General features: G+C 47.2%; 1 protein-coding gene across 1 annotated transcript in view; it reads left to right on the top strand.

Annotated features, from left to right (window-relative positions):
* The first annotated feature begins 503 nt into the window (after positions 1–503).
* The window catches only part of Dnmt1 (DNA methyltransferase 1), a 47,310-nt gene continuing 22,063 nt past the window's right edge, over positions 504–25,750 (top strand). Inside the window, exons 1-12 of the mRNA XM_038321964.1 lie at positions 504–671; positions 10,029–10,065; positions 10,692–10,799; positions 10,880–11,090; positions 11,954–12,029; positions 14,907–14,982; positions 16,008–16,039; positions 16,379–16,457; positions 17,880–17,917; positions 20,249–20,336; positions 22,546–22,586; positions 22,912–22,990. Of these exons, the coding sequence (XP_038177892.1) occupies positions 592–671; positions 10,029–10,065; positions 10,692–10,799; positions 10,880–11,090; positions 11,954–12,029; positions 14,907–14,982; positions 16,008–16,039; positions 16,379–16,457; positions 17,880–17,917; positions 20,249–20,336; positions 22,546–22,586; positions 22,912–22,990 (945 nt within the window). The 5' untranslated portion in view covers positions 504–591. The remainder of the gene's footprint in view (positions 672–10,028; positions 10,066–10,691; positions 10,800–10,879; positions 11,091–11,953; positions 12,030–14,906; positions 14,983–16,007; positions 16,040–16,378; positions 16,458–17,879; positions 17,918–20,248; positions 20,337–22,545; positions 22,587–22,911; positions 22,991–25,750) is intronic.

Here is a 25,750-nt window from a genome sequence, read left to right as displayed (position 1 = left end):
TAAGTTCGAACCTAGCCTGGTCTACATGACTTAAGTCTCTTGTGAACTCCATTTTCAAGGAGGTGCTTTCAGGCCTGGTTGGCAGATAAGAACAGAGGATAAGTCCTGATGGTGTACTCAAGGTTATTTTAGAGGGCAAGGGGTGAAGACTGGGTTAGCTATGTGGCCTTTGGTCAAATATTTTTTTAATTATGTGTTTGTGTATGCGCCTGTGAGTGCAGTGCCCCCAGAAGCCAGAAGAGGGCGTAGGATCCCTTGGAAGTGGAGTTACAGAGGCTTTGAGTGCCTGGATGTGGGTGAAGCAAACCAACCCAGGAATCTCTACCCGCTCTCAAGGGCTGAGCTACCTCTCTGGGGAAAGGAGAGGTGGGGGTGCCAGCCGAGGTGCGGAAGAGACCACTGCAGCCAGGAGGTGTGCGGTGCGCCTGTCCTGCGCATGCGTGCCCGCTCCGCCCCGCGCGCTCTTCCCCCACTCCCTCAGCCCGTGGTACACGCTGCTTCCGCTTGCGCCGCCCCCTCCCAGTTGGTTTCCGCGCGCGCGAAAAAGCCGGGGTCTCGTTCAGAGCTGTCCTGTCGGCTGCGACCTGCGAGATGCCAGCACGAACAGCCCCGGCCCGAGTGCCCGCGCTCGCCTGCCCGGCAGGCCCGCTGCCCGACCATGTCCGCAGGCGGTAGGTGCCACGCGGGGTGGGGGTGGGGGGCTACACCGATGCCGAGGCGTTTGTGGAGGCATCTCAGGGTGCCCTGCGGCCGCTGACAGCCGGGGCGCGCATGCGCGGGGCAGTGCTTGGCGCGGGCCGCGCTTCCGGTCGGGAGTCCTCCAGGCTCTTGGCGCCAAAATGGGTGGGGGCCGGTTTGCTGGCCAGTCCACTGGCTGGGAAGCCCGAGGGAGAAAGGCGAGGGTATCTCCTAGCCTCGTGGAGGTGCAAGCTTGGGGCACCTCCAGGGTGCCTCCTCTTTGGTCAGCCAGGCTCCTGGGTATGCAGGAAATGTCCCCCTCCCCGCGGCCTGTGGACACCCCCAGATCCCTCCCCCCCAGCTCTGGCCTCCACTTCCGGTGCCCTGTGGATCTTGCCGTGCCCACCCCAGGGTCGTTCCGCAGGGTCCTCCGGAGGCCCTGGTGCAGGAGCGCTGCCTCGGCGTCCCCCCTCTTTCCGTGCCCCGCTGTCAAGTCCTCAGAGCTGCTCTTTCCCGGTGCAGCACTGGGCCTGGGCAGCTTGCAGCCCACGTGGGTTTTTGTTTTGCTGTTATCCTAAAGTAAAGGAGCCCCTGCGATCCTGGAGCCATCAAAGAGACTCTGCCAGGAGAGGGGTGGTGCGGAATAGGCCCTCCACTTTTGCAGTGACATAAAACCAGGTCCTGAGATCCCAGAGCAATCGAGGGAACGTGTGACCCTGTCCAAGAGGGTGTGTCATGGGGAGGGAGAGATGGATGGTAACGTTAGTGAGCTGTCTCGGGTCTTCCCATGGCTGTAGCCCCTGTGAACCAATTCGTTCGATCCTGGCACCACTGAGGAAGCTTTTTACGTTGTCCCATGTGCCTATTCCGTATACCGAGTGTCTTTTCTAAGGAGTGAGGGATGGCAAGTAACCCCACCCCTCCATTTTAGTGCATGTGAATCTCCCCCCACTCCTCCCAGCGGTCCGGTGTGTGTCACTGGCAGTGAGGGACCCTGGGTAATGGTGCCTCTTTGGGTGTTTCTGTGCGCAGAGATTGGCGGGAACGCTGGATCCCGCTTCCTGTTCCAGAAGGACATCATCAGTCAGTTCATTTCTGAAAACTTGTCCCACGTGCCGCTGTGCCTTGGTCATAGGGTCTAGTCATGGGTGCCTGGACCAGCCCTGGATGTATTCCAACCCGACCTACTTCTGCTGTCTGTGTCCATGGGTTTTGTTTACTGCGGTCATGCCAGGCCAGTTCCTAGTCGAGCTTTGGAGAAAGGAGCATGATTGAAATTCCCCGCCCCGTCAGACGCCCCCACCCCAGCTTGCTCCCAGGGTTGGACCTGAAGCTTTGTGCATGCAAGTTTTCTGTCACTGAGCTACACCTCCAGCCCTTTCTCTCTTTTGGTGGTGGGGGGAGAGGACAAGATTCTTGATGAGTTCCCCAGGCTGGCCTGGAACTCTCCATTTTCCTGCCTCTGTCTCAATGTTGGGATTACTGGCATGTGCCACCATGATGGTTTAGGTTTTGAATATGTTTTTGACTGTTATAGAGATAAAAAATAGGCAGCTTTTGTGACACCCCTCAACAGATTTTTTTCTTTTACAATTTAACCTTTCTAGCAAAAGTACGTAGTTAAAGCCGTTGATGGCTCTTTAGACAGTGAGATGAGCTCCCTTACTGTCTTTCCTCATTTGCTCCCTTGTGGTTTTTGTTTCCCAGGTAGGCTAGCTTCAGGCTGGTTTGTATAGCTCGGGCTAGCCTTGATCTTGTATCTGCTTCCCAAGTGCTGGGATTACAGGACTGTTGACACCACACCTGGCTTAACTTTGCTTGGTTTAGGAAAATGTAGTAGCAAAGTATAATCTACAGTGTGAAGAGGTGTCTATCTCTGGTAGGATAGTCAGGAGCTGAATTAGGCCTTGCGGCAGCTTCTGTCCATGCTGCTAGTCTGTATTTAAATGGCACCTGCCTAATAACAGCTTGTTTGCATAGTTCTGCCAGACATATAAAATAAAGTGTTTTCGACATTTGGATTCTAAGTCTTTTATTTATATGTATGTGGGTACATGCTACCGCTGGTGTGGAAGTCAGAGGGCACTCTGCCGGAGCTGGTCGTCTTAGTCAGGTGTGGTGGCACATGGTCTATAACCTAAGCCCTTAGAAGGCATAAGCAGGAGGGCATCTAGTTAGAATTCAACCAAAGCCTTGTTTCAAAAACTCATGCCTTTCAGGATGAGGTACTTCTTTTCCTGAACATGGTGGCGTCTTTCCCGTAGCTGAGACCTCCTTATTGACTCGGGGTTCTAATTTCTTTCAGCTTTATACATTTTTTTCAAGGCAGAGTCTCTGTAGTTCAGCTGGTCTTGAACTTAACGATGCTTGGGCCTCCCGAGTACTGTATTGACAGGTGTGCTTTACACGCCTGTCCTGCCCTTATTTTTTTAAACTTGTGTATGAACAGTGTGTGTCTGATGTACGTGTGCCACAGCATAAGGACAACTGCACTAATTTCATTATATGCACATGTACCACAGCATGAGTGTGGCTGCTAGACTTGTTTACACCATCATCCACCTTTATGTGGATTTGGGATCAAACTGAGCTTGTCAGACGCACCGATCCATCTGTCTCACCAAGTCAGTTAGTATTTGCTGTGTCTGTGTGCACATGTGAAGGTCTTTCCGAGTCAGTTCTCGGGGCTCCTCGAGCTGAGAGTCGGGACAGCAACAACTCAGGAAATCATAGCTGGCAACGGGTGCTTTTACTCATGGGCCATCTCATCTGACTTTTAAATTTTTTTTTTTCTTTTGAGACAAGAGTCTCACTATGTAGCCTTTGGTAGCCTGGAACTCTTTGTAGGCCAAACTGCCCTCAAACTCATATCTACCTGCCTTTGCCTCCCAAATACTGGGATTAAAGACGGCATGTGCAACCATGCCCAACTTAACTATATTTGAACTTTTTTTTTGTTTTGTTTTGTTTTTCGAGACAGGGTTTCTCTGTGGCTTTGGAGCCTGTCCTGGAACTAGCTCTGTAGACCTCGAACTCAGATCCCCCTGCCTCTGCCTCCCGAGTGCTGGGATTAAAGGCGTGCGCCACCACCGCCCGGCTATATTTGAACTTTTTGAATTGATTTCTTGCCTTCTACCTCATGCTGAGTGTGTGCAGGGGGCGGGGTAGGTAAATACAGGTGTTTTGCCTGTGAGTATATCTGTGCAGTTTACGAGCCTGGTGCCTAAGGAAGCCAGAAGAGGGCAGTGGATCCCTGGGACTGGATTTTTGCTTTTAATCTTAAATTTGAGACAAAGTTTTCCTTCATAACCCTGGCTATTCTAGAACTTAATATGTAAACTAGTCCTACCTGGAACTCTACAGACTCTCCTACCTGTATCTTGAGTATGGGGATAATTAACCTTTTTGTTGAGACCAATTGCTCATAACCTTGGAACTCACTGATTGAGCTAGTCTGACTGGCCTGCAAACCCAGAGGTCCTTTCTCCATCCATGTTTGGCTTTCTGTGGGTGTTGGGATTCAAACTCGGGTTTATGTTGTAGTATGACAGTCACTTTACTAATCTCCCCAGTCCTTTTTTAAAATTTGTTTTTATTGAGCTATATATTTTTCTCCTCTACCTTCCTCCTTCCTCCCCTTTTATCCTCTCCCATGATTCCCATGCTCCCAATTTACTCAGGAGATCTTGTCTTTTTCTACTTCCCATGTAGTATGTCTCTTAGGGTCCTCTTTGTTGTCTAGGTTCTCTGGGATTGTGCATTGTGGCTGGTTTTTCTTTGCTTTATGTCTAAGTCACTTATGAGTGAGTACATACTGTATTTGTCTTTCTGGGTCTGGGTTACCTCATTCAATGTTTTCTAGATTCATCCATTTTTCTGCAAATTTCAGGATGTCATTTTTTCCACTGTGTAGTACTCCATTGTGCAAATGTACCACATTTTCCTAATCCATTCTTCAGTCGAGGGCATTTAGATTGTTTCCAGGTTCTGGCTATGACAAACAATGCTGCTATGAACATAGTTGAGCACATGTCCTTGTGGTATGACTGAGCATCCTTTGGATATATACCCAAAAGTGGTATTGCTGGATCTTAATTTTGGTTTCCTAATTTTCTGAGAAATCACCATACTGATTCCCAAAGTGGCTGTACTAGTGTGCACTCCCATCAGCAATGGAGAAGTGTTCCCTTCACCCCACATCCTCTCCAGCATAGGTTGCCCCAGTCCTCTTACTGAGTTTTTCAGACAATTGGGGAGCCCAGGCTAGCCTCAGCTGCCCTGTGTAGCTTAAAATGACCTGGATTCTTGACCCTCCTGCCTCCACTTCCAGGTTACTTCCAGGTGCCAGTATCCATGTGGTGCTGGGGATGAAACTGAGAGCCTCAAGTGTTCTAGGCAAGCGGTTTACTCAGTGACTTTCCCTCTTCGATGCAGAAGTTGAACCCAGACCTATGTGTGTGTCTGTCAGCTCTATGCTAGAGGGGGTGTAGCTCACCGCAGGTCTGGAACACTGTCACTTGGTTGACAGGTGTTAAGTCCTTGGTGCTGTCCCTTACAGCTGTGTGGTCGTCATATTAATCTTAGTGCCCTGTCTGTGTTCATTTTTTAAAAAATATTTATTTATTATGTATACAATTTTCTGTCTGTGTGTATGCCTGCAGGCTAGAAGAGGGCACCAGACCCCATTACAGATGGTTTTGAGCCACCATGTGGTTGCTGGGAATTGAACTCAGTACCTTTGGAAGAGCAGGCAGTGCTCTTAACCTCTGAGCCATCTCTCCATCCCCTCTGTGTTCTTTTTTTTTTTTTTTTTTTTTTTTTTTTTTGGTTTTTCGAGACAGGGTTTCTCTGTAGCTTTGGAGCCTGTCCTGGAACTAGCTCTTGTAGACCAGGCTGGTCTCGAACTCACAGAGATCCGCCTGCCTCTGCCTCCCGAGTGCTGGGATTAAAGGCGTGTGCCACCGCCGCCCGGCTCTGTGTTCATTTTTTAAAGACTTATTTTTACTTACGTGTATGTGTGTGTCATGTGCATGCGGGTGCCCATAGAGACCACAAGGTGTCAAATCCCTTGGAACTTGAGTTAAGGAGGGGACATTGTAAGTCACCTGACCCAGGTGGGGAACCTAGGTTCTCTATAAGAGCAGTACATGTTATTGACCACCAAGCCCTATCTCCAGGGCTCCCCATCTGTTTGGGGGGGCACTGGGCATAGAACCCAGGTCAGATATTTTATGATTTAATGTGCCACTTAAGAAATGAGGCTGACCACTCCTGGTGGTTTTGTAGACCAGCTGAACTCCTGGTGGGAGTGAGTTAGAGTAGCAGTCTGGAGGCCACCACCCTGGGCCATCACAGCAGGGAGCAGGGAGCTTCTGCCTTCCAGGTGCTAATCTATCTAGTGCACTGCTATCAGCTGGGTTGGCTTTTTATGCCAAGCTTGTGGAATGCTCTAGGCTTTTTCTATGATTTGCCTAGATTTTGTCTGGACCTGTTAACCCTTCTGTTTGAAACTATCTTTGAATTCTCTTTGCTGCCTCAGCCTCTGAGTGCTGTTGGGATTCTTGGCATGAGCTGCCAAGACTGGTTTAGTTTTAGATCTTTTTCTCTGGTGTTGAGGTGAGCTATTCATTTTCTTTTCATACCTTCTTTTAGTGCTGGCTGTAGATTTGTGCTAGGCAAGTGCTATGCCTGAGCCACACCTTGGACCAAAGAGAGTCAGTCTCTTGTGTGGTGAGGGTCAGAAATGAGGGAGGTATAGGGTAGAAACCAAGATGTTCCTAGCTTGGGTTCTTTTCTGGACACACTTAGGCAGAAATGTATCCTCTCTCTGGGGAACTGGTAATTTAGTTTATGACTATTGCCAAGTCTGGGGTACTTGATTATTTTCTTGGGTGTGTGTGTGTGTGATTTTTAAGATTTTTTTTGTTTGTTTTTGTTTGTTTTTTTTGTTTTTGTTTTTTGAGACAGGGTTTCTCTGTGGCTTTGGAGCCTGTCCTGGAACTAGCTCTTGTAGACCAGGCTGGTCTCGAACTTACAGAGATCTGCCTGCCTCTGCCTCCCGAGTGCTGGGATTAAAGGCGTGCGCCACCACCGCCCAGCTTCATCAGTTTTTTACATGGGTTCTGGGCCCTTAACTTGGGTCCTTGCTAAGTCATCTCACCAGCCTGCTCCAGACCTGTTATGTCGCTGGGAGTACTGGACGTTGTGATGTTCCTGCCTGGGCCTCATGAGTGCAGAGGTGCGCACCACTGCTTCGTCAGCGTCGCCAGCATCTGAAACTGTCTGTCTGACTCCCATCCCACCCCAGCCCCCAAGTCAACCTCTTGGCCATGTCCTTGTCTCTCTGACCTGCAATGCAGCTGGAAAGCTCTGTGCTGAGGGAGTTTAGAATAAGCCCATGCTGACTGTCCCTGATAATCTTCCCATCTTTCCATCAGAAGCCCTAGAATCTCTTTTTAAAATATTTATTTATTTATTATGCATACAATATTCTGTCTGTGTGTATGCCTGCAGGCCAGAAGAGGCATCAGACCTCATTACAGATGGTTGTGAGCCACCATGTGGTTGCTGGGAATTGAACTCAGGACCTTTGGAAGAACAGGCAATGCTCTTAACCACTGAGCCATCTCTCCAGCCCCTGCCCTAGAATCTTAGTCACATTTTCAAAGTTGCTCTTGCCACATAAGTCACAGGTCCTGGGGTCAGGGCAGCAGCATTTTCTGAGAGGGACATCATTTTGCTACCCAAGATGCTATCATCAGATGGCCTCAACCCATCTGCTTAGCCAGAGGCTGGGGGGTATAACTTAGTGGGAGAATTATGTCCTTAGCATATTTCCAGGCCCTGGCTCTCATCCCCAACAGCAGACAGAAAAGGTGGGGTTCTAGAACTTTGGGCTTGTCTTGTAGGCTCTACTCTGCTGCCAAATTGTATCTCAGACCAGCATTTCTGGTTTAGGATGTTGAAATAACCTTTGCAAACTCCTATGTAGTTCATGTTTCTGTTGGACTGATTTTTCTAAAATTGTGGTTCCAATGTTGTCCTATCTTTCCATGGCTCTTCTAGTGGTAAGCTGCTGAGCTTTCTTTGTTGGGTCCTCTCCGGACTTCTTTCTGTCTGGCACTGTTAATGGCTGTTTCTTGGGTATCCCCTGAAGCAGCTGTCCTGCTGGAACTCTGCTCAGGAGGCTTCCTCTGCTAGAACTCACAGGTCCACTTGCCTCTGCCTGAGTGCTGGAATTAAAGGTGTGTGCCACCATTGCCTAGCTATATTAGATTTTTTTTTTAAATTAGGTTTATTGTGTGTGTGGCTTATGTGGGGAATGTAAGTGGAGGTCAGGACAATTCCAGGAGTTGGTTCTCTCCTTCCACTTGGAGGGGTTGAACTTCGGTCAGAATTGGAAGTGCCTTTATCCACTGAACCTTCCACTGGGGCCCTACATTATGTTTGAGACAGAATGGAGCCTTAAAATCCAGGCTGGCCTGGAACTTGCCATCCTCCTACCTCTACCTCTGAAGTGTTGGGATTGCAGTTCAGTGCTGCTGTTCCTGGCTATGTCTGCCTACTTTTTCAAAGGTTTATGTGTATTTTATCTTCCCTAGGTGGCTAAACTGTTGGAAGTAGTTAGGAATGGATCATGGCCTGTCAGGTCAACGTGGGGTGAAGGATGTTTCGAGTTCTCTACTTGGACTTTCTCATTCTTTTTAGACATACTGCTTTTTGTAGCACAGGGTAGCCTTGAACTTGATCCTGTGAACTCTTCCATCCGGTGTGCTAGAATTCCAGGCCTGAACCATCAAGCTTAATTGAGTCTTACCTGGTAGAATCTCAGATCTAGGGCTGTTGAGCTGGCCACAGCCGCTGTGCCCTGTCTTCATTTTGAGGGAGTGTGATCTCTTGCTGGGTTCCATCCCAGCATCTGGTGGGGCACCAAAGCGACAGTCACATGCATTGCTGTAGCAGCTGTGTTTATGCCTCTGGCTATAAACGTCCACCATGCAGCTGACTTTGAGTCTTGCCTTGGGCCAAGTGACTGTAGGGTAGGATGACTTGCCAGTGAGAAGCTATGAGCCTGGAGGGATTTTTATTTTCCTTTGGGTGCTGCAGTAGAACTCGGGGCTTTTTGTGTGTTAGGCAGCACTCTGCCACACTCCAGTCTGAGCTTTGGAAAAACAGCCATTCCAGAGCCTTTTTCTTTTAGTTTCCTGGAGCCTAGGCTTGCCTTAAATTCATTTTATAGTCTAGGCTGGCCTTGAACTCCTGAACCACCTCCTCCTAACTTCCTAAGAGCTGGGCTCACAGATAATGCACCCACGTTCCTGGATTGCTGGTACTGGGATGGAACCCAGGATATGTGTATTGAACACACATTTCTCAGGGCCTCAGCTCTGCAGAGCTAGAGTCCCTGTTGTACTGTGGTTAACTGTAACTGTATCGTTGGCATGGCATTGAACATCTTTTCTAAGGGAAAACCCCTTTGCTGATATTAGTCCACTTACCCAGCTTCTGACCAGGAACAAAGTAGGGTCTGCCAGTAGCTGGAGTAACCACCGTGCCCCTGGTCCAGCAGCCGCTGGAAATACTGAATCTACCCTCTAGCTACCGAAAACGGAGCACCCAGACTTCAGGGCTGCTGGAATGGGGCAGAGTTGGCACAGGCCTGGCTCCTGTCCATGGCGGTTAGACCTGTTCACCTTCCACTGTCCCCAGGCTTGGTCACAGGCTACCACTTCTTCTCGTGGTCCCTGACCAGAGAGGTGAGATAATCAGCAATCTGACAGCTGTCAGACAAATCCAAGAGAATTCCGTACTTCCAAACTTAGGTACATATTCTCGAGGTTGAGCTCTTTGAGATCTTGGCTGGCTTTGCTGTCGTGTCCGTACCCTGCCACCCGTGGTGCTAGGGATGAAATCCAAGGCCGCCTGAGCTGCATTCTCAGCTCACCATCTGACCCATCAGATTTCATCTCCAGCGCCTCTGTAAATGGGCATGCCTGATGCCCTAGACACCTCATTTTCCCCATTTTATCCCTGGCCTTTAGGAGCCATCAACTGGCTGGGCCTCACAGTGCAGCCATGACTCATGCCGACATCACTCACGCTGTGGCAGACCCAGTTGGAAAACAGTTGTGGGTCATCCGGGAAAGACCCTGACCTTGGCCTGTTCCCAGTTTCCTTTCTTGTACCTTCTGCCCCTCTACTTTGAGACAGGGTTTCCTGTAGTCCAAGCTAGCCTCAAACTCGCAATGTATAACGAAGATGACTTTGAGTTCTTGCTCCTCCTGCCCCTTCTGCTTCTCAGAGGTAAACGAAGTTGCTTATTTTATTTTTGTATCACTTTCTTTACTCAGGCTCAAAGACTTGGAAAGAGACGGTTTAACAGAAAAGGTAATTGCTCTTCCTTCAAATATTCACTTGTATATGTACGGTGTGCCTGTGCGTGTGTTCGCATATACATGGGTGCCCATATGCAATCAGGTGAATGCATGTGCATGTAGAGACCAGAGGTTGATGTCAGATGTTTTTCTTTATCACTGTCCACTTTGTTTGCTAAGGTGAAGACTCTGAATCTGGAACTCATGGTTCAACCAGTCTTAAGTAGCCAAGCTTGGCCTAGGAATCCCCTACCTGCCTGCTGAGTGCTGGATTCTGCCAAGCTTTTATGCCAGTACAGGAGATCTGATCTTTGGTCTTCGTGCTTGCATGACAAGTGCTTTAATGACCAAGTTATCACCCTAGTTCATTTCTGAGGCAGGGTTTTGATCCATAGCTTGGGCTGACCCTGAACTTATTAGATAAACTGACCTCAAATTAAACTGGCAACCCTCCTTGTCTAAGCTTCCCGAGTGTTGAGATCTCAGGCATCCTACACTATGCCTAGCTTGATATTTTTTTTTTTTGGCTGAGCTAGGGATGTCAGCACCCAGCCACTGGGATGGCCAGGTGGCTTATCTATGAGTTTGTTAATTGCTGTCTTGGGAGACTGGGGGTTCCTCAGCTGTGTCCTTCCACAGGAGTGTGTGAAAGAGAAATTGAACCTGTTGCATGAATTCCTGCAAACAGAAATAAAGAGCCAGTTATATGACTTGGAAACCAAATTACATAAAGAAGAATTGTCTGAGGTAAGTTTGTTTCCCAGTCTTTAGGGAGGCAGAGACTCCTGTTAGTCTCACTGTGCCTAAATATTCCTTTGCTGTTGTAGGAGGGCTACCTGGCTAAAGTGAAATCCCTTTTAAATAAAGATTTGTCCTTGGAGAACGGAACTCACTCTCTCACTCGGAAAGCCAACGATTGTCCAGCCAACGGGAGCCGGCCAAGCCGGAAAGCAGAAATGGCAGATTCAGAACAATCCTCCAAACTCCAGCCCAAGCCTCGGACACCCAGGAGAAGCAAGTGGGACAGTGAGGCCAGCTGTAAGGACACGTGACATAGTGGCTTACGGTTGTTTGCTTATTTTGGGTTTCTGGCTGTTTTGAGACTGTGCTTGTCTATATAGCGTAGACTGGCCGTAAACTCTGCCCTCCTACTTCAGCCTCCTGAGTGCTGGGATGATAGGCCTTTGCTACCTCGCCTGTCTCACTTGACTTATTTCCATCTTGAGCATGCACCGCATACATGTATTTTAGTTGTTTCTATTAGCTTCTGGTGCTGAGAGGAAGCCTAAGGCCCTGTGAACACTTGAGAACATGCTGACATTTAGCTGCACCCTTATTCTCTGGTTAAGTTTTTTAGCTTTTCTTCCCTTATCTGTTTGTCCTGTCTGTCTCTCTCTTTTGCAGTGCCAGGGATGAAACCTAAGACCTGCAGTGTGCTAGGGAAGGGCACATCTACCAAGCCCCAGCTGTTCTATTCTCTTTTGGGGGGATGGTGGTGGTGTTGATGGAGCCCAGAGCAGTGTGCATGCTGTACAGGTTCTTTGCCACGGAGCTGCACCAAGCCTCTGGTTTATTTTCTGTGCACCTCTACCTATCTTAGACTCTCATAGATGGACCCTGCATGAGGTTTCAGTTTAGGGATTTTGTTTATAATGGTTTGACATGGTGCTTGGTCACCGTAAATCATTCTTGGGTTCTGGGCTTCCTTTCCCTGGGTTGTATGCTATCGTCAGCTACTGGACAATGGCAGCTCTGAGGGACGGTCTGATGACATGTGCAAGCTGGTATGCAATTTAGTCTAGATTGAAAGCCAAGAAGTGTATATTCGTGCAGCCCTTGGCCTTCTGCAGTCATTTGTTCTCATTGAAGAATGCCATGTCCTTTTTCTTGTTTTTAAACAGCTGAAGCGTCATCTAGCTCCATGGCTGTGAGAAGAATCACTAGGCAGACCACCATCACATCTCACTTCATGAAGGGGTCAGTATGTAATGAAGGGGCTATTAGCCACTTCTTGGGGTCTGGTAATTTTCGAAAAATATGAATGGCTTTCATAATTTTTTTTTTTAACCTTTATTTTAGTACTGAGGATAGACTCCAGGGTCCGGTTCACATTAGGAACCACTGAGCCATGCCCCTACCCCCATAGGGATTTCTTTTTTTTTTTTTTTTTTTTTTTTTTTTTTTTTTTGGTTTTTCGAGACAGGGTTTCTCTGTAGCTTTAGAGCCTGTCCTGGAGCTAGCTCTTGTAGACTTGTAGACCAGGCTGGTCTCGAACTCAGAGATCTGCCTGCCTCTGCCTCCCGAGTGCTGGGATTAAAGGCATGCGCCACCACCGCCCGGCCCCCATAGGGATTTCTGACAGAGGATTTCCCACTGAGCTGCAGCCCTACATATGTCTTATTCTGCAGGTTTTTGTTCTGTGGACATTGTCAAACATTGCTTGTAAACACTTCGTCTTTTTTCACTTTTTGAGAAAACTTAAAGCATACATAAAACTCTAGTATATAGTGCTCAGTGCTGGAGAGATGGTTTAGCAGATAAGAGCACTGGCTGCTCTTGCGGAAGACCTAGATTTGATTTCCTCCACCCACGTGGTAGTTCATGGCCATCTGTAACTCCAGTCCTGGCAATGTGATGTCCCCTTCCAGCCTTCTTACGCACTGTAAGCATGTGGTGCACAGATACACATGTAGACAAAACATCCATACACATAAAACTTAAAAGCCGGGCGGTGGTGGCGCACGCCTTTAATCCCAGCACTCGGGAGGCAGAGGCAGGCGGATCTCTGTGAGTTCGAGGCCAGCCTGGTCTACAAGAGCTAGGTCCAGGACAGGCTCTGAAAAAAAAAAAAAAAAAAAGCTGCAGAGAAACCCTGTCTTGAAGAAAAAAAAAAAAAAACAAACTTAAAGAAAGAACAAAGAAACAAGAACCCTCATACTCATCACCCATAATAGAAAAATAAAGCATAATACTGTTTTCATGACTTATGAACTTTTTTTTTCCCAGTACTGGAACCTTCACAAAGCTATAACAACCAACTTCATATGGACCTATTTATATAGGCATATCCATGTTTTGTTACAGTTTTGTTAAGATTTAATTTTATGTATGCGAGTATTTTGCATGTGTGTCTGTGTACCACATTGTGTAGTGCCTGCAGAAGTCAGGAAAGGGTGCTGATCCCCTGGAACTGGAGTTGCTAATTGTTCTGAGCCACTGGGTGCTGAGCCCTGAACCCAGGTTCTCTGTAAGAGGAGCAGGTGCCATCTCTCCAGCTTCATATGTACACTGTGTACATTCATAGTGTGTATATGTTATGTGTATGCCTTTCTTCAACATGATCACCCAACTGGACAGCCAGGGCCTAGGTTGAACTCAAGCCTTCAAGAGCACTGGGTGGTCTTAATTGCTGAACCATCTCTATTACAGCATACAGTGTTCCTCTGAAACATTAGAATTTTGCCTGCTACTTTGTAAGTCTCAGAGCAATGGGTCTAGACAGCAATGGCTTCTTTTGTGTTTTCTTGAATTCAGATATCCGCCTGCCTCTGCCTCCTGAGTGCTAGAATTAAAGATGTGCGCCACCACCGCCCAGCTGGCTTCTCATTTTCTCATTTTACAAAGAGATACAACAGATTTTTGACAAAGGTGACTCTGTCCTTTGAATCAGCCTCAGAAAATATAAAGCTGAACAGCGGCTTTTCCAGAAGATCTGGTTTAACTTCTAGCCCCTACATGGTTGTTCATAACACCTTTAGCTCGGAGATCTGATCCTCTTCGGGCTTCTGCAAGTACCAGGCATACACAGTGCACAACATACATGCAAGCAAAACACTCATACACATTAAAAATACTTAAGTATAAAGCTGGAGATAGTGAGATCTAGCAGGCAAAGTGCTTGCTTGCTCTGCAAGCACAAGAACCTGTTTTCAGATCCCCAACACAATGTTAAAAGCCAGGAATGCCAGTGCATGTCTGCAGTCTTAGCACAGGGAGGGCGGAGACAGGTTCTGGGCCCTGGCTGTCCAGATAGTCCAGCTAAGCTGGTGAGCTCTATGATCAGTGAGAGACTGTCTCACAAAAAGCAGAGAACAGCTTTACGCAATCCAAAATGGGTAATCACATTGCCGAAATGCATGCATATAACATACATACACTATAAATGTATATGAATATGTGTGTGGGCCTGGAGAACTGGCTCAGTGCTTAAGAGCACCTGATGCTCTTGCAGAGGATCAGGGTTCAGGGCCCAGCACCCAGCTCACAACCTCTGGTAATTCCAATTCCAGGGGATCCAGCACCCTCTCCGTTCTTCTACAGTTACTACCCAGTGTGGTGCGTAGACACAAATGCAGGCTGCTTTAAGCAGCCAGGTGGTGGTGGTGCACACCTTTAATCCCAGAACTCAGGAGGCAGAGGCAGGCGAATCTGAGTTCCAGACCAGCCTGGTCTACAAGAGCTTAGTTCTAGGACAGGCTCCAAAGCAACCCAGAGAAACCCTGTCTTAAAAAAAAAAAAAAAAAAAAAATGCAGGCAAAGCATTTGTACACATGAAATGAAAAGATTTTAAAAACAAATATATGGATGTTGAGCACTGGTGTGTTCACAACTACCTGTAACTTCAGCTCCAGAGCACATGATATACTCTCCTAACCCCTAAGATACTTGTATGGTTTGAAGTTGTGTAATGTAACTTTAAAAGAAACTCTTCAGTCCTGGAAAGATGGGCCCTCCTGGCGGGGAAGACAAACTGTGCCTTCAAGAGGTTCTTTTGTAAAAGAAAAGTTATTGAAGGCCACTGAATGGCTGGGTTTGTGTGTGTCTCAGAACTAACGTCTCCTTACCGTGTGACAGCACCACTAAACGGAAACCCAAGGAAGAATCCGAGGAGAGAATCCTAGATGAGTCAGTTGCAGAGGAGAGAGACCAGGTGGGCCATCCTGTTGACTCTGGACATTTAACTTGGATGTGTTTGGCAAAAGCTGGTCTGTCTAAACAGATTCCTTGTAGTAGGGGTGTTCAGTGCTTGTGGGACAGGGCTGCTGCCGCAGTGTGCTCTTGTGCTAGCGCCTGATGGCTTTGAAAATGGCAGTGTAGCCCAACAGACTGGAGTCCTATAATAGTTGATGCTGTGGCTCTGGTCTGAAGGCATCGGGAGGCAGGTCTATTTTTTTCAATGTTGGACTCAAACCTAGGGCTTCACCCATGGAAACACTGTACTACTCAGCTACACACAGGGCCCCTGTGTTTGATATACACAAATACATTGAGACAGTATTGTATGGCCCGGGGTAGGCTTGAACTGTGTGTACTTGGGCCTGGACTTGAAGTCTTGGTCTTCCTGCCTCCACCTCCCAAGTGCTAGGATGACATATTTGCACCACTATCCCAGATGGTTGGGATTTTTGTGTGTATGTTTGTGGTTTTTGTGTGTGGGTATGTGTACATGCATGCAGGTGCCCAAAGAAGCCAGACATGCCAGATCACTGGAGCTAGTTCCTGGGGTGGTGACCATGAACATGTGTCCTGAGAAGTGAATTCTGGTGCTCTGGAAGAACAGAGTGCACTCTTAGTGAGTGAGCCACCTCTTCATGCATCTTGGTTTTTTTTTTTTTTTTTTTTTTTTTTTTTTGAGTCAGGAAATCACTGGATAATCCAGGCTACCCTGAAACTATCTGAGGCTGACCTTGATTTTATAGTGATTGCCCTGCCTCAATTGCCTGAGTGCTGGGTTGTAAATGTGGGCTAGCATACCTGGCTCTACCCCTCTACCCACTCTATTTAACTGAAGTTGGAGGTTGATCAATTTTTTGGTTTGTTTTATTTTTTGAGCTGCGGACAGAACCCAGGGCCTTGTACTTGCTAGGCAGTCACTCTACCCCTGAGCTGAATCCCCAACCCCGATGTACCTTTCAAACCAACATTGTCTTATTCTCTATTCTTCCCTCTGCCCAGGATAAGAGACGCAGAGTTACAAGCACGGAGCGGTGAGCATCCTTATAATCTCCTCTTTGATTTGTCTCAATTATAGAAATTATTTTCTGAGAACTAAAGAGTTCTGTAGTAAGTTTCCATGGCAACTGTAATCCTGTTAAGGATGCTGAATTTGGAAACAAAGTACTAATCTTTTAATTCATGTAGAATTCTCCCTCATCCCAGGAGTTGAGGTCTCCTGGTATGAGACCTGAGTTGAAAGGGTCTCCCTCAGTATTCGATGGTGAGACTGTCAACTGTCCTGGGGTGGCAATTACTCTTGGTGTAGGAAGCTGGGCTCGGGACTGAGCTGCTTGGTTCCTGCCTATATAATAGTCTACTTTGCCTGACAGTGGTGCTGAAGTTTCTGTAGTGGAACCGGAAAGTGTAACACCAGGAACCCCCTCGTGTCGGGAGAAGCCAGGTGACCAGGTAAAGCCCTTGACACCTTCTTTCCCTGAGCCTGTCTCTCTGGTTTCCCTGATGAGGTGGAGGTGGGGAGAGCAGCAGTGAGTCTAGGAAACCTTGACTGAGTCTCTGTGGAGGTCTCCTTTTTGAGCAGTGGGAAATGCTGGAGGTTTCATAGCACCATCTAGATTCAAAGCCGCCCTCCTGGGCTGGGTCCTGGTTCAGTGGCAGAGTTTTGGCATGGCATGCTTGAGGCTCCGGGTTCCATCGTAAGCATAAACAAAAGAAAGCCTATCCACATTGCCCCCGGCTGGAATCCTTCTTTCCATCAAGCCAGCACTGGGAGGAAATAGTGGTGAAGGTTCTGAGCTGCACATATCCTTTGCTTAGCAGTAAGACATGGTTAAGTTTTATACACAGAGGCCTGGGGATATAGCTTAGTTGGAGCACTTGCCTGGCCTGCATGCAGCCTTGGGTTTCATCATTCCCAAGAACGACAGAAAATTTCCAGGCACACTTATACTCTTTAGTACTTGAGAAATAGATTTCATTCTTTGTTACATGGTAAGTTCAAGGCAAGCGTGGGCTACATGACACTATCTCAAAAAAATCAAAAACAAAACATTTATTGTGTTTGTGGGTCCACATATGTGGATATCAAAAATCAAAAAATAACTTGTATGCATTAATTCTGTTTCATCAAGTGGGACCCAGATATCAAACTCAGGTCATCAAGCAAAACAGCAAGTGCTTTTAGCACCGAGCCCTCACTGGCCCTGGGTTTGGCTTTCTTGTGTTCAGAGAACTCTAACTCAGGTCATTAGGCCTGTGTGACCCTCCCCACCAGGGTTTGTCTCATCAGAATGTCTTCACTGTCTGCTGACTCCACCAAAAGAAAAGACAGTTGTTTCTTTCTTTATTTTACTTTAGTTTTTTTTTTGAGGCAGGATTTCTCTGTGCTGCCTTAGCTGTCCTGGAACTAGCTCTGTAGACCAGTCTGGGCTTGAAGTCGAGACCTGCCTCTGCCTCCCGGTGCTGGGATTAAAGGCGTGCGCCACTGACACCCAGCTGGACTTTATTTTTTTACTTTTTCAGGGGAGAGCATGAGTGCAGTCTTGTTTTTAAGGAAGCAGAATTGAGGTTTTATAAAGATACTTTAATGTGGGATTAATGTGAGGGTTGAGAGAAAAAGACCACCCTAGAGCCTGGGTATGACTCCTTAGTCACAGAGTAAGACAAGTCTTAAGTGTGGTCTGGATTCCAGGGAGAGCCGCCCTAAACAGTGGTCTTGGTAAGTGTTCATCGTACCGACTTCACTAACTAGAATCCACTAGGATTACTGCAGGTGTGTTAATTCCATAGCAGGAATTCAGGACAAATTGGGGAATTGGCGTTTTTCGTGGTGGTGGTGCCAAGAGTCTCACTGTAACTTTTATTCTCTTTTAGGAACCTGACAGGAGACTCCGGCGTCAAACCAGAGAACTGTAAGTGCAGCTGGCATGCCTCTGTGCCCTGCGGTGCTCAGCTGTGGTGTCACAGCTGCAAGTGAGGGGCAGAATAAGGCTGGCTGGAGAGATGACTCAGCTATTAAGAACACTAGCTACTCTCTGGAGGGCCTGGGTTCTGTTCCTGATAACCACATGGAAGCTAACAGCTGCCTTTAGCTCCAGATTCCAGGGGATCAGACATAATGTTGACAAAATACCCACATGCCTAAGGTATTAATAGCTGAAAAATAGACCAAGGCACAGTGAGATGGCTCGTCTGGCTAAGTACTTGTAATATAAGTCTGACAATTTTGAGTTCAATCCCTGGAACCCACACAGTAGAAAGAGACCCACTCCCGAAAGTTGTCTTCTGACTTCCATATGTATCTACACTCACATTATACAGATAACTAAAGTTAAAGGAAGCTGGGCATAGTGGGACACATCTGTAATCTCATCTTGGGACTGGAAGCTAAGGCAGGAAGGTTGCCATGAATTCGAGGCCATCCTGAGCTACAGAGTGAGACACTGTCTCAAAAAAAAAAAAAGAGAAAAAAAAAAAAAGAAATTGGAGCATGTGGTGCATGCCTTTCATCCTAGCACGAAGAGACAGAAGTGGATCTCTGCAAGTTCCAGGTCAGCCAGAAATACATAGACTCCATGTCTCAACAACAAAAAGTCTTGACTACCCTAGCAAAGACTGACATAGTCGCCTTTGACCTTTTGACTCAGGTCTTGCCTCCGTGGTCACACTGAATGGTGTGTGTGTGTGTGTGTGTGTGTGTGTGTGTGTGTGTGTGTATGTGTGTGTGTGTATATATATATATATATTATGTTAGCTTGTACTCAGAGTGCTGGCTGATAGTCCCAAAGCTCAGCAGCTTAAAGCTAAGCATTTATTGAGCTCCCTGGAGGCTTACTAGCTGGCCGCTGATCCTGGCAGGGACAGTGGTCTGACTTGTCACCTGAGCATATTATTGTGGCAGTGGATAGGCACAAGTGAGTAGTGCTGGTCTTTTAGTATTTATTAATTTGTTTGGATGTTTTTAATAGATAGGCTCTCCTGTGTATCCCAGGCTGGCCCCAGACTTAATCCTCCTGCCTCGGCATCTGGAATGCAGGGATTGCAGGCCGGTTCCACTAGATCCAAATAGAGGTACTCCTTTTTCTTTGACACACGTCTTACATGTGGGCATGTGTGTGCAAATGAAATGTAGCCCGAGGCCGACATAAGTGTCTTCCTTATTGCACCTGTTCATTCAGGCAGGAGCTCTTGATTGAGTCTAGGGGTCACTGGTAGGACTAACCTTAATGAGTCAACTTGCTCTGGGGCTCCCCTGCCACAGCCTTCTAAATGCTAAAACTGTGGGTCCTACACAGCCAGTGTTTACGTAGTGTATTCGTCAGTTTGAACTCTAGTGCATATCTGAGCTATTTTTCCAACCTCAGAGATAGGGGTTTTTTTTTTAATTCAATTTTTAATTTATTTTTTGTGTTTATGAATATCTTTTATTTTTTATTGAGCTCTACATTTTTCTTTGCTCCCCTCCCTGCCTCTCCCCTCCCCTTCAACCCTCTCCCAAGGTCCCCATGCTCCCAATTTACTCAGGAGATCTTGTCTTTTTCTACTACCCATGTAGATTAGATCTCGTTTTTGTTTTTAAAGCTTCTATTAGTACCCACTTGAGTGATGCAAATATTGAAGTCCCAGGTCCAGAGGACAGCAAAATATCTGACCTGAGGGCGGGGTTGCTACTGAAGAATTAAGTTGACAGTTGGACTCTGAGGCCAGCCTTGTGCTTGCTGATGCTGACCGCACGCCAGTCCTTCCATCTCAGCAGTGTTCACAGGGCAGGTGCAGACAGCCCTTCAGGCCCGAGTGCCAGTGGGGCCTAATCTAAAGAACTGAGGGGTGTGACTCATAGATCCAGGGCACTCATGCATGTGCATGCAAGTCCATTTGAAAGTATTCATGCTACAGTTGCCTGCAGAGGTAAGAGGGCTGCTCTCCAGATTCAGTTCATAGCTACCATGGTGGATTGCGGAGATCACGTAGATCGTCAGGCTTATGTGTCAAATCCTTTATCTGTTTAGCCATCTGGCTGGACCCAATTGAGAACTTGTCATCAGTTCATAATGAACTAGGTTTGAGCCCCAATTCTGCAAAAATATATAAAGTCATAAGGATATAAAGGATAAACAGGTGGAGGATAGGAAAGATCCCCTCTTCTTGAACTCTGAGAGGTTGTCATTTAAACCATCCATGCTTGGATGGTGCCTAGAGTCATGGTCACCAGTGCTCATGTGAGTTTTTCTTTTATGTGGCAGATCGTCAAGGCGGAGATCATGGGAGGAGCCAGACAGAGAAGCAAGACCAGGAACTCATGAGGAAATGGACGATGACGAAGATGAAAAGGCAGAGTCCTTATCTAACTTAAATGGGCGTGTCTGTGTGTCTGTGTGCTCCTGCTGGATTGGTAGAGATGATGCTGGGCAGGCTTCTGCGTGCAGATCTACCCATCTCACTTGTCACTCTGGACTTGTCTGGTCTCCCTTGGGTGTTGTCACTGCATGTCTGAGCCTGTTTACCTGGACCAAGGTGCTTGTGAAGTCCGTTTCTGTAGAGACCTGGTCCACCTAGAGTTGAAGTTTGAGTTCTTAGTTCAACAAGCCCTCCCCCTTCGTCCTAAGTGCAATTCTTGACTCTCCCTCCCCGCAACTTGCTCACCTGAACACCCTCACAACCTAAGACAAGTCTGGGAAAATGGTGCACACTTGTAATCTTGGCATCAGAAGGGCAGAGACAGGAGTAGGAATTTCATCTCCTTAGCTGACGATGAGGACCAAGGCCAGCCTAGGCTGTTGGAGACTGTCTCAAAACAACAAAAGACCTCCATTCGAGGTTAAAGCATACAATTGGAAGGTGGTGCAAGGATTTTCTGTAAAATGTGTTGAGGTTGTTGTGTGAGCAGCCCAGTGTTTGCCTGCGTCCTTGTGACCTCCACAGATCTCCTGTGCATGTGTGTTACCTAGTACTCAGAATGCTGTTTACTATTACAGCATTGTTTAGGGAACATGGCAAGGACAGTCTGTGTGGGCTGAGGATAGTTTTCTGAACCTCTTGCATCTGTGATTGGTTGAATCTCCAGGACATGGAAGACTTTATTCCCCAATGTGCCAAGGCCTCTGATAGGGTACAACACTTGGTTTGTGAATTCCTGCTTTATGGAACTCTAGAGCAGTAGATGAGGTCACACACTCGTGTCTTGGCTCTCCACCTTAGATGTCTGAGAACTGTCCACCTGGTTTCCTCCACTGAGATTTAGAGTGGAGACTGAGCCAGTGTGAGTGTTCTCAGTGCTGGTCTCGTATCACCCCAGGGCGTAGTAATGCTTCCGTACCTCCCTTTGCCCAGATGCAAGTGGGTCACTGTCAGGGCTTGCCTCAAGTCAGGGAGCTCTTGTTTATATTCATTATTTTCTGTGTGTCGGTGCATGTAGACATCAAGAGGACAGCTTGTAGGAATTGGTTTTTGTCCACTGTATGGAGCCCTGAGATTGTCAGGTTTATGTGCGAGTGCCAAGTCATCTTGTTGGCTGAGCTTTGTTTGGGATGGGTTCTTGCTGTGGGACCAGAATGGCTTCAAGCTTGCGTGTCCTTAGCCCAGAGTGCCTCACAGCTGCCCTGTGGAAAGGGAGGGCTAAGGTTAACACTTGGTTGATGTGCTAGACCCACTCATCCAGATGAGTAAATCAGTGAGGTGCACTCTACGTGCTCAGAAATTACTAGACTTGCCGGGCGGCGGTGGCGCACGCCTTTAATCCCAGCACTCGGGAGGCAGAGGCAGGCGGATCTCTGTGAGTTCGAGACCAGCCTGGTCTACAGAGCTAGTTCCAGGACAGGCTCCAAAGCTACAGAGAAACCCTGTCTCGAAAAACCAAAAAAAAAAAAAAAAAAAAAATTTACTAGAATTGTGTCTAGATGTGTACTTTCTGTTTTGCTTTTAAACAGTCTCACTATGTAGCCAAGGGTCACCTTGAACTCCTGGTTCACCTGCCTGTCCCCTACTGCAGCCCTCAGTGATGGGATCACAGGTCTGTTCCACCACTCCAGTTCATACTGAGCTGAGGGTGGAACCCAGGACGTCTTGCATGCTTGGCAGACACTTGACTCACTGAGTTCCAGACCCTGTTTGTTCTTGAGACAATCTCATTATGTAGTCCTGGCTGGCCCAGACTAACTCACGTGTTAACCAGGTTGGCTTCAAATTCAGAGATCACCTGCGTCTGCCTCCCAGGTGATATGATTAATAAAAGTGGATGCCACTGCTCTCAGCTGTGGTTCTTTTGTTTCTGTTTTAAGGCAAGGTCCATGTTGACTTGGGCATAAGGAGGCTCCTGCTTTTCCTTCAAGTGTTAGGTTACAGAGTTCTTTAGAAGATTCTTTAGTGCCTGCTGATTTGCAGTATTGGGGAAATGGGGGACACAGTCAGCCTCTGGTCCCAGGAGAGAATGTCTCCTGGTGTTCAGAACCAAGATGCTGACCCTGCACACTTGAGCTTGAAGTCACCCTGCTTAGCCTCTGAAATGTTGTTTCCCCTCCTCTCCTCCATTTCTTACTGTCAGGATAAAAGAAGGCCCAGGCCCAGAAGTCAACCCAGAGATCTGTAAGTGTCAAAAGTGCTCATGTCTTGCTGTCGTGTTAACTCCGAAAGGCTCTGTTAGGGAGAAGTACAGAACTGACAGTCTGAGGGGCCAAGCCATACCTGCTCAGCTGTGTGGGGCTTAGCTCTATCACCTTGCTCATTAATCCGTGGGGGTCCTCTGGGCCATCTGCAGACCCTTCAAAGGAATTCTGCCTTGAGTCTTCATGACTTTTTGGTTTGGGGCTTGGGAGTGTTTAACTGTTTCTCATGGGGAGGTGTTCATCTGTCATTTCCAGAATAGTTATGCTGGAGTTGGATTCTCAAAGCTAATGTTCCTTATTCACAGAGCCACCAAACGGAGACCTAAGGAAGCAGAATCAGAGCAGATAGCTTCAGAGTCTGAGGAAGGAGATGAAGAGGAAAGGGTAAGTAAGAAGAGCCTGGCTCTTCTGTTTCTTAACTTTGAGGGCGGGGGGAGGGAGGGAGGAAGGAGGGAAGGAAGAAAGGAAGGGAGGAAAAAAGCTGGGCAGTGGTGGTGCAGAGGCAGGCAGATCTGAGTCCGAGGCCAGCCTGGTCTACAAAGCAAGTTCCAGGACAGTCAGAGCTTTTACACAGAGAAACTCTGCTTTGAAAAACAAAACAAATAATTATTGTACATGTATAGGTGTTTTGCCAGCTTGTATATCTGTATACCATGTTTGTTCAGTGGTCACAGAAGCCAGAAGAGGGTGTCATTTCACCTGAAACTGGGTTTGGATACTAGAACTTACACCTGGGTCCTCTGAAAGAACAGACAGTATTAACCACTGAGACAACTCTTCAGCCTCACATTTGTTTAGAATCAGAATCTGCATGTGTAGCCCAGGCTGACTTCAAACAGCAGAAGTCATCCTCTGGTTGTTACCTGCATACCATGACACATGAACACTCACACATAATACACATACACACACAAGATAGACAAATGTAATTTTAAAATCTCTAAGAGGGAAGGACTTGTTGTGAATAGAACCACAGTACCACAGTGAATAAAACCCCAGCGCATGTCTAGTCTGCTAGGATCGTAGTCTTCCAGGGTTTATTTGTATTGAGACAAGGTCTCCTTATAAACATAGCCTTGCACCTCTGGTTTTGAACTCAGGCATGTGCCATTTCAGCTTGCTTCCTGTCTGCTGTTTTTTTTTTTTTACATGAGCTGTGACCTACATTAAACCAGAAAACAAAAACCAGGCAGTGGTGGTGCCCACCTTTGATTTCAGTACTTGGATCTACAGAGCAAGTTCCAGTACAGCCAAGGCTATACCAGACCCTGTCTTTGGGGAAGAAAAAGAAAAAAGGATCTAGACTATATGCAATGAATTTCATGCTACCTAATGACCTCAATATGTTCCAAGAAATTGGCCATTAGGTAACTTTGTCTCTAAGAAGTTAAACTTTAATTTATGTAGTTAACAAAAACAAAGATGCTGCAGGTCGCTATATAGTCACAGATGACGTATCACGGTCTTCTAGATGGTCCATAGATCAGAGCATCGTTATGTGGCTCAGGTTTGTTACAAATAATGTTGGGAAGATCTCAGCACAGGCCCCAGTTTATGGAAAGTGTCCTGGGTTTTCCGAGCTTCTTAGTTGTCTCTGGCCTGTTTCTTGCTGTTGGCTGCTCTCTGGGAACTCTGGAGGTGTGGTGAGCCAGTGGCCCCTGTGATGAGGTTTTTAGCTCAGGCTTAGGCACTGAGGACTTTGTCCAGAGTACTCTCCATCCTTTCAGCTTCTCATATCATTTGTCTTTAAGTATTGGAATGAGAGCCAAGTGTTTGTCTGCTAGGCAAGCGCTCTGCAACTTGAGCCGCACTGTCAGTTCTAACCCAATGTTTTTATTCTTTTTGGTTTTTTGAAACAAGGTTTTTATTCTGTAGTCCAGCTTTACCTCAGTCCCGTGTCAATCTGACTGCTGGGATGTAGACACGACATCATACTTGCTAGTGTTGTCTAAGACTGAGTAGAAGTTGCCGAGTGCAAGAAGCTGATTCTCTCCTTTGCTTGTTTATGGGAGTTCATTTGAAACTGCTGTCTTTGTGCGAAGCCTGTCTTTGCAACTTGAGCCATATTTTTTTCTCGCTGTTTGAGATAGTTTGTGTCTGGGGTCAAACCTCCATGGTTGCTAGTGAGGCCACTCCGGTGACCACTTAGCCTGTGCAAGGCTCTGGATTCCCTACCAGCTCTGCAAAGGGAAAGTGAAAGGTTGAGAGGGAGCCAGAAGTGGAGCTATGACTGCTTTCAAAGCACCTGGGGCAAAGACGGGGTCACTTCAAGCTTGGTCATAGTGAGATCCCATGTCAGCCAGTAAGACATACCCACAGCCTCTGGTCACTGTGTTTCCAGATGGTGCCACCTCCCAAGTTCCAAAAAAAAACAGCCAACAGCTCTGTATCTGCAGGAGACAGGACTGGCCAGATCCAGAACCTAGGAAAACAGACTGCCTTCCACAAGTTAGGACTTTATATTTGAACACATAGGCTACATAACACTTGGTCAGGTCCCGTGGCTATCACGTGGTGCCATCATAGCCATCAAGGTACTGTCACAGTGCATTGTCTCTTTTGGTATGGGTCCTGATTTGACTGTAAAAATGGCTCAGGGGAAGCAGGGAAAGGTGGCTCATACCCATAATCCCAGCATCAGGAGACTGAGGCTGAAGGATCTAGAATTCAATGTCAGCCTGAGCTATATAGTCAGACAATCTTGAAAAAAAATATTTAATTGAAGACTTGACAGTTTAATGAGAGGTCAGTTGGAAGCGCACACATCAACTAGCCTACCCTTTCCTAGACAAGGGGCACATTTAGATGTCGGAGAATAGTGCTGCTTCCAAGTGATTCTGTGGAAACCATAATCCAGAGTGTCAGTGCTCTGGAGCTAGGATGCTTAAGGGATGGGAGAGCAGTGTGGGACCTTGGCTCTAATAGGTTTGACATTGTATGGGAGGAGGCACCAGAGTTTACTCCAGCTCCTCTACTTACAGTTGCCGTTCTAACCTACAGAGTAGCCACAACCCTGTACTCAAGAGGCAGGAGGGCCGGGCGGTGGTGGCGCACGCCTTTAATCCCAGCACTCAGGAGGCAGAGGCAGGCGGATCTCTGTGAGTTCGAGACCAGCCTGGTCTACAAGAGCTAGCACCAGGACAG

The sequence above is a fragment of the Arvicola amphibius genome, chromosome 3 (genome assembly GCF_903992535.2).
Source record: "Arvicola amphibius chromosome 3, mArvAmp1.2, whole genome shotgun sequence".
NCBI classification, from domain to species: Eukaryota; Metazoa; Chordata; class Mammalia; order Rodentia; family Cricetidae; genus Arvicola; species Arvicola amphibius.
The sequence above is the reverse complement of the archived record's forward strand: the minus strand, read 5'-3'. Positions and strand labels throughout refer to the sequence as shown.